This window comes from Babylonia areolata, chromosome 32 (assembly GCF_041734735.1).
Source record: "Babylonia areolata isolate BAREFJ2019XMU chromosome 32, ASM4173473v1, whole genome shotgun sequence".
Lineage (NCBI taxonomy): Eukaryota > Metazoa > Mollusca > Gastropoda > Neogastropoda > Buccinidae > Babylonia > Babylonia areolata.
Window position 1 is genome coordinate 9,382,163 of NC_134907.1, and position 15,239 is coordinate 9,397,401.

The 15,239-nt window shown below is 40.4% G+C and overlaps 1 protein-coding gene across 1 annotated transcript in view; it reads right to left on the reverse strand.

Annotated features, from left to right (window-relative positions):
* The window catches only part of LOC143276729 (uncharacterized), a 30,017-nt gene extending 22,152 nt beyond the window's left edge, over positions 1-7,865 (reverse strand). The window contains exons 1-2 of the mRNA XM_076581393.1: positions 5,972-7,865; positions 145-968 (exon numbers count right to left, since the gene is read on the reverse strand). Coding sequence (XP_076437508.1) covers positions 145-968; positions 5,972-7,293 — 2,146 coding nt within the window. The 5' untranslated portion in view covers positions 7,294-7,865. The remainder of the gene's footprint in view (positions 1-144; positions 969-5,971) is intronic.
* Between the last annotated feature and the right edge of the window lie 7,374 nt (positions 7,866-15,239).

Consider the following 15,239-nt stretch of genomic DNA (forward strand, 5'->3'; position numbering starts at 1 on the left):
GAAATGTTTTCACTCCATTGGGGGAAAAAAAAAAAAAAAAAAAATCAGGATTACTTTTTCATCAAGCCATCATTTTTTGAAACTCCACAAGAGCCACACACATGACTCATGGTAATACTGCTAGTAAAACACCAAAACACTCACCTTCACTGAAAGAAAGCACTGGATGATACGACGGGTCCATCAGAGCGACACGCTCTTCAAACGACATGTAGTGGGGATCGATGGTCTGAACACTCTTCTCCTTCCCACAGCACAACACACACGGTGTCATTGCCAGGTGGCAGTGGCACTTCACCGTCGACAACTTTGCTGCCTTCGCCGACTTCACATCCAGCTCGTTAGTCCTCACCAACTTTCGCTTGCGCAGCGGGTACCCGAGAGGAAGGCATCTCGCTGCTCGACAGGAAGGGTCGGCGGCAAGGTCCATGTCCACGGACAGAGTGCAAGAACTTGCGGAATGGTCTGTGGGCTTCTTGTCATCCTCGTCCTCTTTCTTGTTGGCATGCTGTTGCTGTTGCTTTTGCGACACGTTGGTGGTGAGTCTATTATTCGCAGTTGCGTGGGAGCGGTGAGCACTGTAACCAGGAGGCTGCAACACACTGCTGCCAGCTGCTGCCGACAAGCACTTTGTGGCTGACTGATGGATGATAATATCACTGCATCTATTGTCAGAGGTGGACTGTAAATGTGCAACAGACCCCTGCTGAGCTGAGGAAGAAGGCGGCACTGACGTCCTCTCATGACCGCACACTGCCATCTGGTTCCGAGGGAGGCTGAGGTTCTGAGGCGGTGGCGGAGGAGGGTCGGCTAAAACCACAGAGCCCTTGGAGCTGCGGGCCTGTCTGTACTGATCTGTCTGTTGGCGAATGCGATACTCCAGGTCAGACACCTGGGCCTGCAGCCACGTCCAGCGAGATGCGATGGCTGCTCGCTCTGACGCCCACTTCCATTCCGCTCTTCTTGATCTGCACACACACACACACACAGAGTGACATACATACATGCACATGTAATGTTGTATGTACACAAAATTAAATGCACAAAAATTGTATCCGGTGTCATGCTGACCCAAGAGTTTGATGAGACAATGATGTCTTGCACAATAAATTGCTGAGAACACAGACTCACTCACTGTGTTATCTTCGGACTATGATAAACTAAGTACCGAGCACAATAAATCATGGATAATCATAATGATCTGCAAGTTCACATTTCAGTTGCCAAATCTTAATTTTCTCTTTGCCCCCTCCATGAGGTGCTCAGGAAGAGGCATTGGCCCAAATGAACTCCAGTGACCCAGAAGCTCTACCGCTGTGTAGAGGACCTGCATACAGCTGCCTTCATCGCAGAGATTGGGGTGTCCACCTAACAAAAAAGATTTCCATTTTAAACCTTAAACAAAGTCACTAGGGGCTCGCAAATGTTTTCTTTTCGAATACCTGACGAAAAGTAACCATCAACATCCCTTTTCCTAATTCTGCATGGATAGATAAAGATACCCTCAGTTATTAAATTCATAAGATAAACTAACCTCTACTGCCACCCACTCAAAGTTTGCAAATGCAGAGGGAATTTATAACTCAATTGTAAGGTGGACAACAGTTGACACCCTTATCAAACTTCACACGCATATCACGGATATATATATACACACTTGTGGCATTGTGCGCACACACACACACACACACACACAAAACTCAGGGGAGTGCAATCTAGAAATGTTTCATTCTTGGGGCGTGTGCCCTGGTGGGAGGGCCATGTTTTGCAAACTTTTTTCTCTCTTTTTTTTTTCCTAGCTTGACATTTTAGTGCAAACTGTGCAACACAACATAGCACAGCCACATGTATACACGTTGTAAACAAGTTAAATACTCTTGAATTTACATGGCTTACAGGTGGTTTATGGTTCAATTGCAAAATCCTTGCTTTAGTTTAAGGTTGTTTTTTTTACACACTGTGACTATCTTTTCTCTCTCTGTCACTGTGGCAGTGTCAGTCTGTGTGAGAAGATTGCAGTTTTTCATCTAATGGTTATTGTGCAAACAGGGGAAGATGACATTCTATTTTTCTCCCCCCACCCACCCTGGAACTAGTAGAAGAACAAGAAGCATGTCACATGATAGTAATCTTTGCTCTGTTTCTCAACTTCCTGAATAATACTATTAGTTAACTTAATATGCAAAAATTACACATTTGATCATGGTCAATTTACTATTGACCATTTTCAACCAATGACAACATGAGATGCACACAAAGTTTGATTTAGTTAACAGGTATGTCAAGTCAGCATTATAATAAACATATATATATATCATTTGTAAATTGATGTTAAATTATATATCAGGAGAGAATATAGCTCATGAACTGGTGAAGTTAGTAGTTATACATAGTAACATACACTGATTCAGCACATTTTCTTTAAATTTTGATGGTGAGACTAGACAAAGGTCATTATAATTAGGAAGTGAGACCAGACCATAATTTATAAAGGAAACTGGAAAGGAAGTACTAAAAGTAGTACAAAACTGCAAAGCAGTCCAATGATGGTGCTCTGAGAAGAGCACAAGCATGAAAAGCAGAGCTTTATATATATATAGATAGATAGATAGATAGATAGATATATTGTATGCATGTGCACACAAGTATTCTGGATCAGACTGTGTGTCCATGTACATAGTCAGACCACAAAACTCCAAAAAGCATAACTGTAAGACAAAGACTGAAAGAGAGATAAAAAAAATATGTATCTACTGAAAGGAACAGAAAACCAGCTGGTTTTTGTTACAGTTACACAAGGATAACCATGCACAAATGCCAAGTTTTTAAGCTTGTTGAGTCATTCACTTCCCCATTGCAAGTGGGGAGGCCATTATTGATTATGGCTGGTCAGGAAAAGCAACTTTTTCCTGCCTTCCATTTTCTTCACAATACCATCTAGATTCCACTTTCACTTCCAAATAGTTACACGAGCACAGTAACAGTATGTAAAGTGAATCTGACATCTATTCTAAAACTAAAGGCACTTGTAAAATTTTCTATTCAGCGTTTGAGTGATCAGCTGATGTGCCTTTGTTGTTGTTCTTGTTGTGCAGTGTTTTTTGTACAAATCTTGCAACTAATTAATCCGCATCCTACAATATCATTAGCTGATATAATCCTTAATATGAAGCTGTTGAACTCAGCTTTATATATATATATTTCAGTTCCATTTTCACTTTTTGCCATAATCATAATGGCATAATGATCATCATAATGGTCCAAAACAATATCACTGGAAAACACCCCTGTTAACAGTAAACACTGTTTGGTTCTTTCATTTCAGTATGTGTGAGTGTTTGCATCTGTGTGTGTGTGTGTGTGTGTGTGCGTGCGTGCGCGCGTGCGCGCACACACACACATGCATGCACGTGCACATGATATTCTATTATGTGCATGGTCTGCATCAGTGAATGTCAGTGTCTGTATAACAGTTTAATACAACATAGTGAATGTCATGTCTGTATACATGTACAAGTTTTTACTATATTAATTAATTAACATATGACTGCACATATTTTAAGTCTATTAACAGTAGTTGAAAATCTTACGTTTTTGTAAGTGTCCATGTTCCACAGCTAGTAACAGTATAAACCTGCATCTAACCAAAGACATGAAATGTAATGATGTATGTATTATCATTATAAACATTTCACTATTTCCACAAATTTCAGCAATATATTATGTATCAATCCACCCACCCAACCACTCTCAACACTTCTGAACGGCATCCTCAATACACCAACTAAGGTTTTGAAATCAAATTTCATGTTGTCATGTTGTGTATTCATCAAAACAACAACAAAATTATACATAAAAACATTTTTAAATGTCATTTATTACAATGTGTATGTAAATTTAGCCAACACTGAACATGTAAGCTTATGAATGTACATGTGATGAATACTCGGTATATGAATCATACTTATATGTACAATTCTATCTGAAATATCTAACCTACCACAACTAGCTTCAAACCTTAAAATAAAAAAGAGAAAAGTTATTCCTGTTAATAAAAACATCAATCAACCAACCTTTCCTGATTTAGTCCCCCCCCCCCCTCCCCTCCACTCAACCAGACTGAACTCCACACAAGTTTCACTGGGTTAAAAATGTTGAGTGAGCTGGAAATTTGCCATTGTCTGGTCACAAATATTACTAACGAGAGCTCTGAAAGGGAGCACCTGACTACAGCACATGACCCATTAACTGATTAAGCGTGCTACAGCTGGCTTAAGTCAGGTCCCACTCATTTCATGAGGTGGGGAGGGGGAGAGAGAGAGAAGAGCTGTCCTATCTCAGTATCTGCCATGTCAACTGTTTCACTAAATCTTCAAAGATCAATTCTTTATTTGTTGTATTTTGTGAAAAGTCTTTTAGTTTTAACTTTTATTTCCAAATTGAGAAGCAAAAACAAACAAAACAAAACAAAAACAACAAACCAACAGCATGTGAAAACTATCTGGGAAAGAAAACACAAACAGGAAAAAAAACAACTAGAAGTGTCTATTCATGTTACTGGCTAGTTGAACTTTAAAACCTATTAAATTAAAATAAACATATGCTGACAAAGAAATGTTTTAATATTACACTTGGCTTGTTAAACTTTAAAGCCTAATATTAGTAATAAATCAAAATAAACATATGCTGACAAAGAAATGTTTTAATATTACACTTGGCTCGTTAAACTTTAAAATTAAAGCCTAATAAATCAAAATAAACATATGCTGACAAAGACATGTTTCAATATTTGTATTTCTCTTTTTATCGCAACAGATTTCTCTGTGTGAAATTCAGGCTACTCTCTCCAGGGAGAGCGCATTGCTACATTACAGCGTCACCCATTTTTTGGGGTACCTTTTCCTGCATGCAGTTTTATTTTGTTTTTCCTATCCGAGTGGATTTTTCTACAGAATTTTGCCAGGAACAACCCTTTTGTTGCCGTGGGTTCTTTTACGTGTGCAAAGTGCATGCTGCACATGGGACCTCAGTTTATCATCTCATCCGAATGACTAATTTATATCAATTACACTTTAATTTGTTTAAAAAACTGTATCAATTATCATGCACATGCACAGTATCCACAAACACAGACAAAGAGTGAAAATCCTATGTAGCGTCTGAGTCAGGTGCTAGGTTCATTTGCTATGAACAGAGTACTTCCCATCATCACTTCTTGGCCTAGAAACCTAGATGATTAGGACCAGAAGGTGTAACTGCCTTTGTAAAGTTTGTATACCTGTGTATCAATGCAGACTTGATTAGAATACTTTATATAATTATAATTATGTGCAGCATCAGACTTTATATTATGTGCAGCATCAGACTGAGCAACCCTCTGAGTCTGAAGTAATGAGAATTCTGAGAACCCCTGGAATTACAGTATATAAAAAAAAAAAAAAATCCTTAGGACTTATCACTAGTCATAAATATGACAAAACTTAATGCCAGCTTTGATACATCCCATCATACCACATTTTGCCCTGTTTCTGTACAATCTAAGAAAAAGCCAGGAATCCATGCAGTTTCAATTTAAGGAGGTGCCAAAACTCACTGACTAATCCATATTATATATATATATATATATGCAGTTTGAATGCCACCCCATTTTGCTATTTCAACTAGCTTCAAGTTCATTACTTAAAAAAAAAAAAACCAAAAAAATAATAAGTGCTATCAATACCATGCAATATTGTAATACCCTTCTCACAGTAACAACTACCATTTTAGGCATACTTCAGTTTATATGTTCATGCATTCATACTTGTTTATCTATACATTTAAGTGTACAAAAAAAGGGGGAAAAAAGAGGTGAATATATATGTTTTGGGGATAGACTCAAGTGAGACAGAGGGGGGATGTGAACGATAGTGGGTGACTGGGTGGGGGGATGTTTGAGGGGAGCGGGTTGTTGCGAAGGACTAGCACTCACAGTGGAGTCGAAGGCGCTGGGTGGTTCACATCTTGCTGCCCATCCTCGCCGTCCGTCTCCCCACCAGAACTGCTTTCCGTTGCATCTGAGTCGAGCGCCGAATGCATCATGCGCAGGTTCATCAACAGCTTATCTGACACCACAAGCGATTCCTTCTGGTCCTCATTTGACATGTTCAAAACCCTGGTCACTTCAGGTCTGATTAACACCGGCAACTGTGATGTGGAGCCCTGTTTTTGCATTTTATGCACCAGGCTGACCAATGCTGCCGTAGACATGTGCTTGGCACCGTCGCTTAGCAACTCCTTGTTTAGGTCACTGCTATTCTGGCACCCAAGACTGGACTTACTGGATGATTTTGAGACAGTCTGTAGATTCTGCTGATGATAATCTACACAATTTTGAATTTCCTGCCGCATATGTCGCTCTGTCTGTCGAGCTTGTAACCGCCTGAGGCGACGCTGCAAAAATTCCAGTCGTCTCTCTAATTGCGCCTGTTTTCGTGATGCTTCATCACGCTGTTCAGTCACAATTCGATCAACTTTATGTCTTTCTGGGCCGGGATCCAGTGAAGTTGTATCTGATGTTTTAGACATATCTGTGCATTTCAAATGTCTGTAATTCACACTTCCTCCAGCATGAAAATTATTTGACATATTGGCAGCTTTTGGTGCTGGTTTACTTCCTCCAGGGCACATATTTCCACATTGTGGTCTCTGGACATACAAGTGGGCACTAGTACGCTGATGTGCCCCTCCGCTCACCTTTCCACTCCCACCGACTCGACTGAGCTCTCCCGACGTGTGTGATCTATTTTGAGCACGCTGACCTCGGATCCCATTGTCTTTGTCCGGCGCTGTACCCAGTTGATTCATTGTCCCACTTTTGGTTACTTTCCCACACAAAAGGCTGGTTGCACTAATATTTTTCGACACAAAGTTTTGCAGCAAAGCACCTTTTTGTATCACAAAGCCTTTAGCCTGTCCTGGCACTGTGATCGCTCCGACCGCGCCTTGCGACTTCGGGAAAACGGACGGTTGTTTGTCAACAGACTGCAAGGAATTTCCGTTCAGGTGCGAAGCCGGAGATTTTATGCCCACTGTGCCAGCTGGTTTTATGCACTTTGTTGTCAATTTTTCGGTTTGGACACTCGTTTTATCTTCTATACTTGCCTGATCACCAGTCTGTCTCCCAGCTGAAACTGAGTTCGACGATGCAGGTGCAGTGTCCGGGAGTTTTATCGCTTGCGTTGCCGCCTGAGTCAACGCCGGAGCCATTGTGACTCCCATGCAACATAGCCTGAGAGGCAATGTGACAGACATAAACAATTATGTGAAATGTTGATCAAAACATCTTTGTATGTGCAGCACTCGACCAGCGTCCTTTGTCCGATAAAATATCCGAATCATCACGAACACGGGCACAGTAGACGAATCAATCAAAACATGCGGAATTTACTAATCAACTGAGCGGGAACACGTGACTGAGTTGTTCTCTGCTTTTGCAAAACGCAGGGCTGACGAAGAAATGTCGACGATGTCCACATGCAAATCACTGTTCCCTCATGCCACACCCAAAGTCTGTTTCCAACGTTTAGATATAATTACAAGCCGAGTAGTAAGCTTATGTGCCAATTACGTGTCCTGAACGTAAGCGAAATTGGGCCACCCAGAACCACGTGACTCGGCCACGTCCTTGAAGATCTTTCTCCATTTTGCTTTGCGATTCACAAATATATTGTACTTTTCTGTCAATCCGCTGATTGTTCTACTTAAAAAAATAAACGTAAACACACATAAAAATATCCTGTTTCTGGTTTTAGTCAAAATGCAATGTTTATGCTTCCAAATTTCTTCACAGACGTGACAACTTCAACGGCGAATCTCTTATCCATCATGGCTGCCATCAAATGTGATTTCTGTGAAAGACGTGACGTTAAACCCGCACAAAGTTTTATTTGGCCTACCACCCTCTAGGCGGCATTTATGATTGGTTAAAATCACATGGGACCGAGATGATCTAAAAATAAACATGAGACTGGTTTTCCACTTGCAACCACTTTGGGGAAAAAAAACCAAAAAAACAAAAAAACAAGCAGCAACAAAAATTAAAAAAAAACAAAAAAAACACAAAAATAATAGATAAATAGATAAAAGTTTGAAAATATAGCAATAGTGTCATAGAATATGAAAAGTAAATGACAATTTCAAACAATCTTTTTGTAACATTACAGCATAACATTAGCTGATAACTTTTTCTTAGTTTAGTCGACAAGTTTCAGTTTCAGTTTCAGTAGCTCAAGGAGGCGTCACTGCGTTCGGACAAATCCATATACGCTACACCACATCTGCCAAGCAGATGCCTGACCAGCAGCGTAACCCAACGCGCTTAGTCAGGCCTTGAGAAAAAAAATTTTTTAATCAAATAAAATAAAATAAAAAGAAATAAGTAAATAAATAAATAAATAACAGATAAATACATAAAAAAAGAACTACTACTACTAATAATAATAATATTTATAAGGCGCAAAAACTTAATGGAGTCAACTATAAGCGTATAAAAATAAGAATTAATAGATAAATAAATAAATAATATAGAATTAAATAAATAAATTAAAAAAAAAAGACAACAATGATGATAAATAAGCAAATAAATGTAAAGCATGCAGACACACATTCACACATACACACACATATATCCATAACAGATATGCACCAAATTAACATGCAGTTTCACAGATATGAAAGCCGGCACAATCAGCGGATACACCATAAACGTACATGAGCCCCAACACACACAAACACACACACACACACACACACACACTCACACACACACACACACACACACACACACACACACATTACCCTGAACCCCCTCTATCCCCCCCCCCCCTCCTCCCTCCGAGTCAGTCTACACACTCGATCAATTCTAGGCTACGTGTCGCAGCTTCCATGGCACCGGCACACACACACACACACACACACACACACACACACACCGTGGCACACACACCGTGGCACACACACACACACACACACACACACACACACCGTGGCACACACACACACACAGAGGCACACTTACTTGTACTGACAAGCACACACACACACGCCCATATCCCCCACCCCCAACCCCACACACATATACTAAGTACAAATATATGTATGCCGGCACACCCGCACGTTCCAATATTCCGTTGCTCCCACAGTGTACTGAGGCATGCATACACACACATACCTCATCCTATACACCCCCGCCCCCATCCCACTTATTTATTGTGTGTGTGTGTGTGTGTGTGGGGGGGGGGTTGTTCTTTCTATCAATGGTCGGTTTTAATGTTTGACCAGTGCTTAATTTTACACTGACTTGTCACGTCTGGGTTTTTCGTTGCTTTCTTGTGAGTTGTTTCTTCTTGTCTGTATTTCTGTCATCCTCATCACACCTTGGCCCCAACCCCAATATGCTCACTGACACACCCCGGCAGCCCCACCCCGCCCCACTCCCCCCCGACGAATTTAAGACCCGTTCAGTGCAGCCGGCGGTTTTGCTGTTGGTTATAATGAGGTGGCGTCACTGCCTGCGTTCGGACAAATCCATAAATGCTACGCTAATCCATGTCAGCATTCTGTGGAAGAATTCATCTCTGGATTCAGTTTGGGGAACTGAAAGAAGAGAGAAAGAGAGTGAGCCGGTGTGTCAGTGTGTGTGTGTGTGTGTGTGTGTGTGTGTGTGTGTGTGTGTGTGTGTGTGAGAGAGAGAGCGAGAGAGAGAGAGACAGGTGGCGTCAGTCACTGCCTGCGTTCGGACAAATCCATAAATGCAACGCCGGCAGTAATCCACGTCAGCATTCTGTAGAATAATTCATCTCTGGATTTGGGGAACTATATATATATATATATATAATATATATATATATATATATGAAGTATCCATATCAATCAATCAAAGTATCCATATCAATCAACTGAAAGAAGAGAGAAAGAGAGTGAGCTGGAGTGAGAGAGAGAGAGAGAGAGACTGAGGGAGAGAGAGAGAGAAGAAGAAGAAGAAGAAGGAGGAGGAGGAGGAGGAGAAGAAGAAAAACCAGATAAATAACGAAAACAGATAAAAACTTGCGGTTCACATTCATTTATTTGTTCATAGTGGTTTGTTGTTCATGTTCATTTATCTCAGTGTCGGACAATGCTCAAGTTAACTTGTTGTTTATGTTCAATGTTAATGTTCATCTGTTTGTTCATGATGTTTTGTTGTTCACATTGCAGAATGTATGTTGTTCAGTCATCTAGTCCATATATATTCATGTTGGTTTTTTTCGTGTTTTTTTTTTCTTTTAATTTCTTAGCCTTCTGGTCAGAAACTGCAGTAACCTAGTCAGTTGGTTAAATAATTAAAAACTGATGATGCTCAATGGATCTTTGCAAACAGACTATGTTTGATTTTCCGTTACACTACATAGTCAGACTTCAGTCTTATCACTCTGCCTTAGCCGGTGCATGGCTGGTCTCCGTTACGAAACGACCCGTGACATGGATTATAGGATCAATAGTGTGTGCATTGGATCTTAATCTGCATACGTCCACACATAAATGGACAAAAGTAGGTCAGGACATAATCATGTTGATCTGGGAGATGGGGGATGGCGGGGAAAGGATTTCCATTTCCATCCTTAACCCACCAGTGGCCGATAACTAGATGAAACTTAATACTGCTTCAATCGACCGATAGCTGGAGAGTTCCGTGATTACATGATTAATAGAGGCGCGTCACAAGATCTGTGCTCTCGAAGTTGATTGGCTCTCCGAAATTTCGAGCAACAAAGGCGATAGTCGAGAGATGCAGAACGTGCGAAACAGCATGCTTCTTATTTCGTCGATTTTTTGCGCTTTTTTTGTGTGTGCATTCAGAGTTTGATTGTAGCAATGGAAGCAATCAACTGAAGAAATGGGGGACAGCACGTGTTTGCTGCTTTGGCCTATGTCAGTCTATTCAGGCATTTTTTTCGTGTAAAAGTTAGATGCGCATGCACAAGATCAACTAGAAGATGGCCGCGGCCGAACTCTCCAGCGGTCAACTGAAAGCACACCACTTTTATTTTTCTCCCACTATGCTTGTCAAATAAACAATTTAATACTGATGACTCACCAGTATTTTCTCCCCCTAAACAACTTTATTTGAGTGGCGGTCTGGACGCTAGTCATTCAGTTGCAATGATGGAGACACTAAACCGAGGTATCACGTGCAGCACACCCGTACTTGCACGTCAGTTAAAGAACCAACAGCAAGAAAAATGTTGTTCTTGGCAAAGTTCTGTTGAAAAATCCACGTTGAAACGGGAAAACAAGTACGTACGCTTGCATGCAGAAACAATACAACTGACAACAACAAAACTGAAAACAAAGAGAGAGAGAGAGAGAGAGAGAGAGAGAGAGAGAGAGAGAGAGAGAGAGAGAGACAGACAGACAGACAGACAGACAGACAGACAGAGAAGAGAGAGAGAGAGAGAGAGAGAGAGAGAGAGATCCAGAGAAAAGAAAGGGTGGCACTCTCACTGTAGCGACACGCTCCTCCTGGGAAGAGGACTGCTCCAAATTTCACACTGATGAATTTGTTGGTGCATAAAAGTTATACAATAAGGTAGACTGGATATGGGTAATTGCGAACGATCCAGTCGAAGGGACCAGCTCAACGTCAGTGTGTAGTACTGTAAAGATTATATACATGTCGTGCGATAGTGAAACGTAGTTCTTTTATCATGTTTTTGAAGGCTTTCTCCGAATGGTTGCACCAGGGAAAGTTCGTCTGCTCATTCTTTTCAACATTTTGTCGACGTTTGCAGGGGTGCCTGAGGGTAAATGCGAACGAGCAAGTCTAATTGCGAACGACGGCTTTGGGTACATGTAGACAATTAAAACAGAAGCACTGAGGTCTTTAACTCATTTGACTTAACATATTATTGGATTATCGCACGCACACAAACAGCTATTTAAACACACACACCCCACACCGCATACAAACACACCCTTTTGAGAGTCACGTGCTCAGAAACTGTGCAAGTGACGTCATTCGCAAATAGACTCGCGTCAAAAGTAATATCCTATGGTCTATTTCAGTTGCAGATCCCTGTCAAAACTGACGTTCTGATCTGTCACCAATATGTTTTCTTTGCACTGGAAATGCACATTCAACATATCCGATGAAATAAAACTATTTTAAACTGTGTCGATGTTCAAGTCTTATATACAACTTGCTTCCCTTGATTTTAGGATTTTGAGAGTACATTTGTAACCTTGGTCCTCATTGGTGCGCGAAGAAAAGAAATAGTGCGGAAATTACCAGAAATAGCTGATGTTTGACTGGTTCTTTGAAATGGATTTTCATTGAGGTATTAATAAAAGGTCGAAGCAGACATTAAATTGTGAAATGCAACCGTTAAGAACGCTTCAAACTGGGGCGGCCATATACGAATTGTTCGCACGCTGTTCGCAATATCCCATACCTACCCTACAATACAATCAATTTAGCCAGTTCACTAAAATGTACAGATGTAAGCATGTGTGTATGTTGATATACATAAGTATGATGTACAATGAACTTATCATTCCCACTTATGTCCATTCGTAGACACACTCACATTCGAAACAATCATGTTGCCAATGCACTTTAAAAAAAAAAACAAAAAAAAAATCGTGTTATTCCTTAAAGAATAGAATATTCAAATCAAAACAGAAATGAAGACTTCAAAAAAGATGAGTGATTTGCCACTGAGAGTCAGAAGAGGAAATCACTTAATTTTTATTTCCAATGTGATGTCTACAATGTTTGGTGGGTTACGGAAACAATAACATGTAAATGGATGTAAGCGACGTATTGATCCAGATCATACCCAGCATGCACACCCCCGAAAACGGAATACGGCTGCCTATATGGCGGGGTAAATAAACAAACAGTCAAACACGTAAAATGTTGCATGCATGCGTGAGTATATGTGTGCGAATCTGAAACCTGACTAAATGACACAGGAAACGAATGATGACCGCCCAAATTGCTCTATCCAGGTAGGCAGCCTGTTGTGCAAATGACTCTGTTTGTAATGTGCTTAGAGCTTGGGTCTCCGACCGAGGATAGGCGCTATATAAGCATCCACATCACTTTCTTTTGAAAATCTTTGTGCTTGCATTATTTCTTTTATCTAACTTCATCTCTTCCTCCTGCCCTTCATTCACTACCTAAATGTAAGTACTCTTGGTTTCTTCTGCAACACTGCACCATGCCTGCAAACCCACTTTACATGTGAGAGAAAGAGGAGGGGGAGAAGAGAGGTGAGAGAGTGGTCATGGGTGGTTCATTTCATTCACAATGCGTAACTTTTTCTTTTATGTAAAGCACCCTGAGCTCCTGGATAGGGCAATATACAAGACACCCCCTTAACCCCCCCCCCTCCCCTCCCCCACGAAAAAACAAACAAACAAACAAACCCAACAACAAACAAACAAATAAAACCAACAACAAAATACTTGCAGCCCAGTAAACACAGAATCTGTCTGGTAATGCAACAGTTTATGCTTATGTCTTCAGACCAAAAACGCACATACAACAACAGGTCCATGTGAGGACTCAGACTATTATCAAATTCATTACGGACCAAGTATTGTTCTAATGTCAAGTGTATATGCTTTAGTAACCTGACAATTGAGCATATAATTTTTCACTGTAGCTTGATGAAGCCTTTTGTACACGAAAGTGTGTCTTCACAAGTGACTGAGAACGTTGATGTTTTTGACTTTTTGCATTCATTATCAGTTGTTTCGCTTGTCAGTTTAACGACTTCTCTCTTACGAAGTCCTTTAAGTAATTTCCTGTAACTGTATTTACAGGTGTTTTTTTTTGTTTTGTTTGTCTTCCAAATTTCACCCACATTTTTACCCTCATTTGCCCAGTTTCCCCCAACCCTCCATTCATCCACATCTCCCACCCCTTCTAACCGATAATACTCAGATGTATTCATAAATACTTTAACAAAATGTCTTCAATCACCGATATGTGTGACGGGACATTAAACAAAAAATTCCTCCTCCATGTGAGGATGTTCACCAAAGATTTCAAGCAGCTATACACATGAAGAGCAACTGATGCAGTTCCAAATGACACAAAATGGTCATCTGCTCACACACACACACACACACACACACACACACACACACACACAAACACATACCCAAAGGTTTCTCTGAGCAGCTTTATTTACATACAGCAAAACTGTGTTGAAAATCACATGTTGCTTTGGAAATAAATAATATTTCAGAAGAAAACTGAAATGGATCCAATAGCTATACCATGTCATATAATATAATATAATAATAATGTACAATGCAATATAATATTTTCATAGGTAAAACTAAACAGAAAGCGATTCTGATATAACAATTAAAAGATGCACAATTGGAAACTGATGATGAACATGCATACATACATACAAACACACATTTTACATACACTCTTACAAATGCACAGCTACACACTCACTTACGTATACACAGATGCACACACATGCACACATTCATACAGGTGAGGGAGAAGGTGAGTGAGAGAGAAAGTGTGTGTGTGTGTGTGTGTGTGTGTGTGTGTGTGTGTGTGTGTGTGTGTGTGAGAGAGAGAGAGAGAGAGAGAGAGAGAGAGAGAGAGAGAGAGAGTATGTGTTTGTGTATGAAAGAAAGAGAGAACTCAGACCCATTACAATGTCGAACACACACACACACACACACACACACATGCACTCACTTGATTTTGTAAAACTGGGCATGCTAACACAAAAAATCAAAAAGGTAAAAGGTTAATTAATTGGAGAGAGAGAGAGAGAGAGAGAGAGAGAGAGAGAGAGAGAGAGAGAGAGAGAGAGAGAGATGAACATACACACAGACAGACAACAAAACCACCACCAATACATTCCAGAAATAACGACCTCTTCCATATTCTTTCATTGACAACTAAGTCAACCACAGTAACACATTAAACTAAACAACAACGCATCTCCGCCCAAAATACATCAATCAGAAAGTCTGCAAAACACAAAACATGACACATGTAGAACTGCATAAATAACAGTGTGAGCACAGCAGATTACCAGCAAAACTGGATGAAGGAAAGAGGAGGGGGGAGAAAAAATACCCCCCAAAACACCCACCCACCCATTCAGCAGTAAAGGTTCTGTCATCAAATATTGCAGACATGACCACAACTGTTTATCAATCACTTTCTTTTTTCTTTT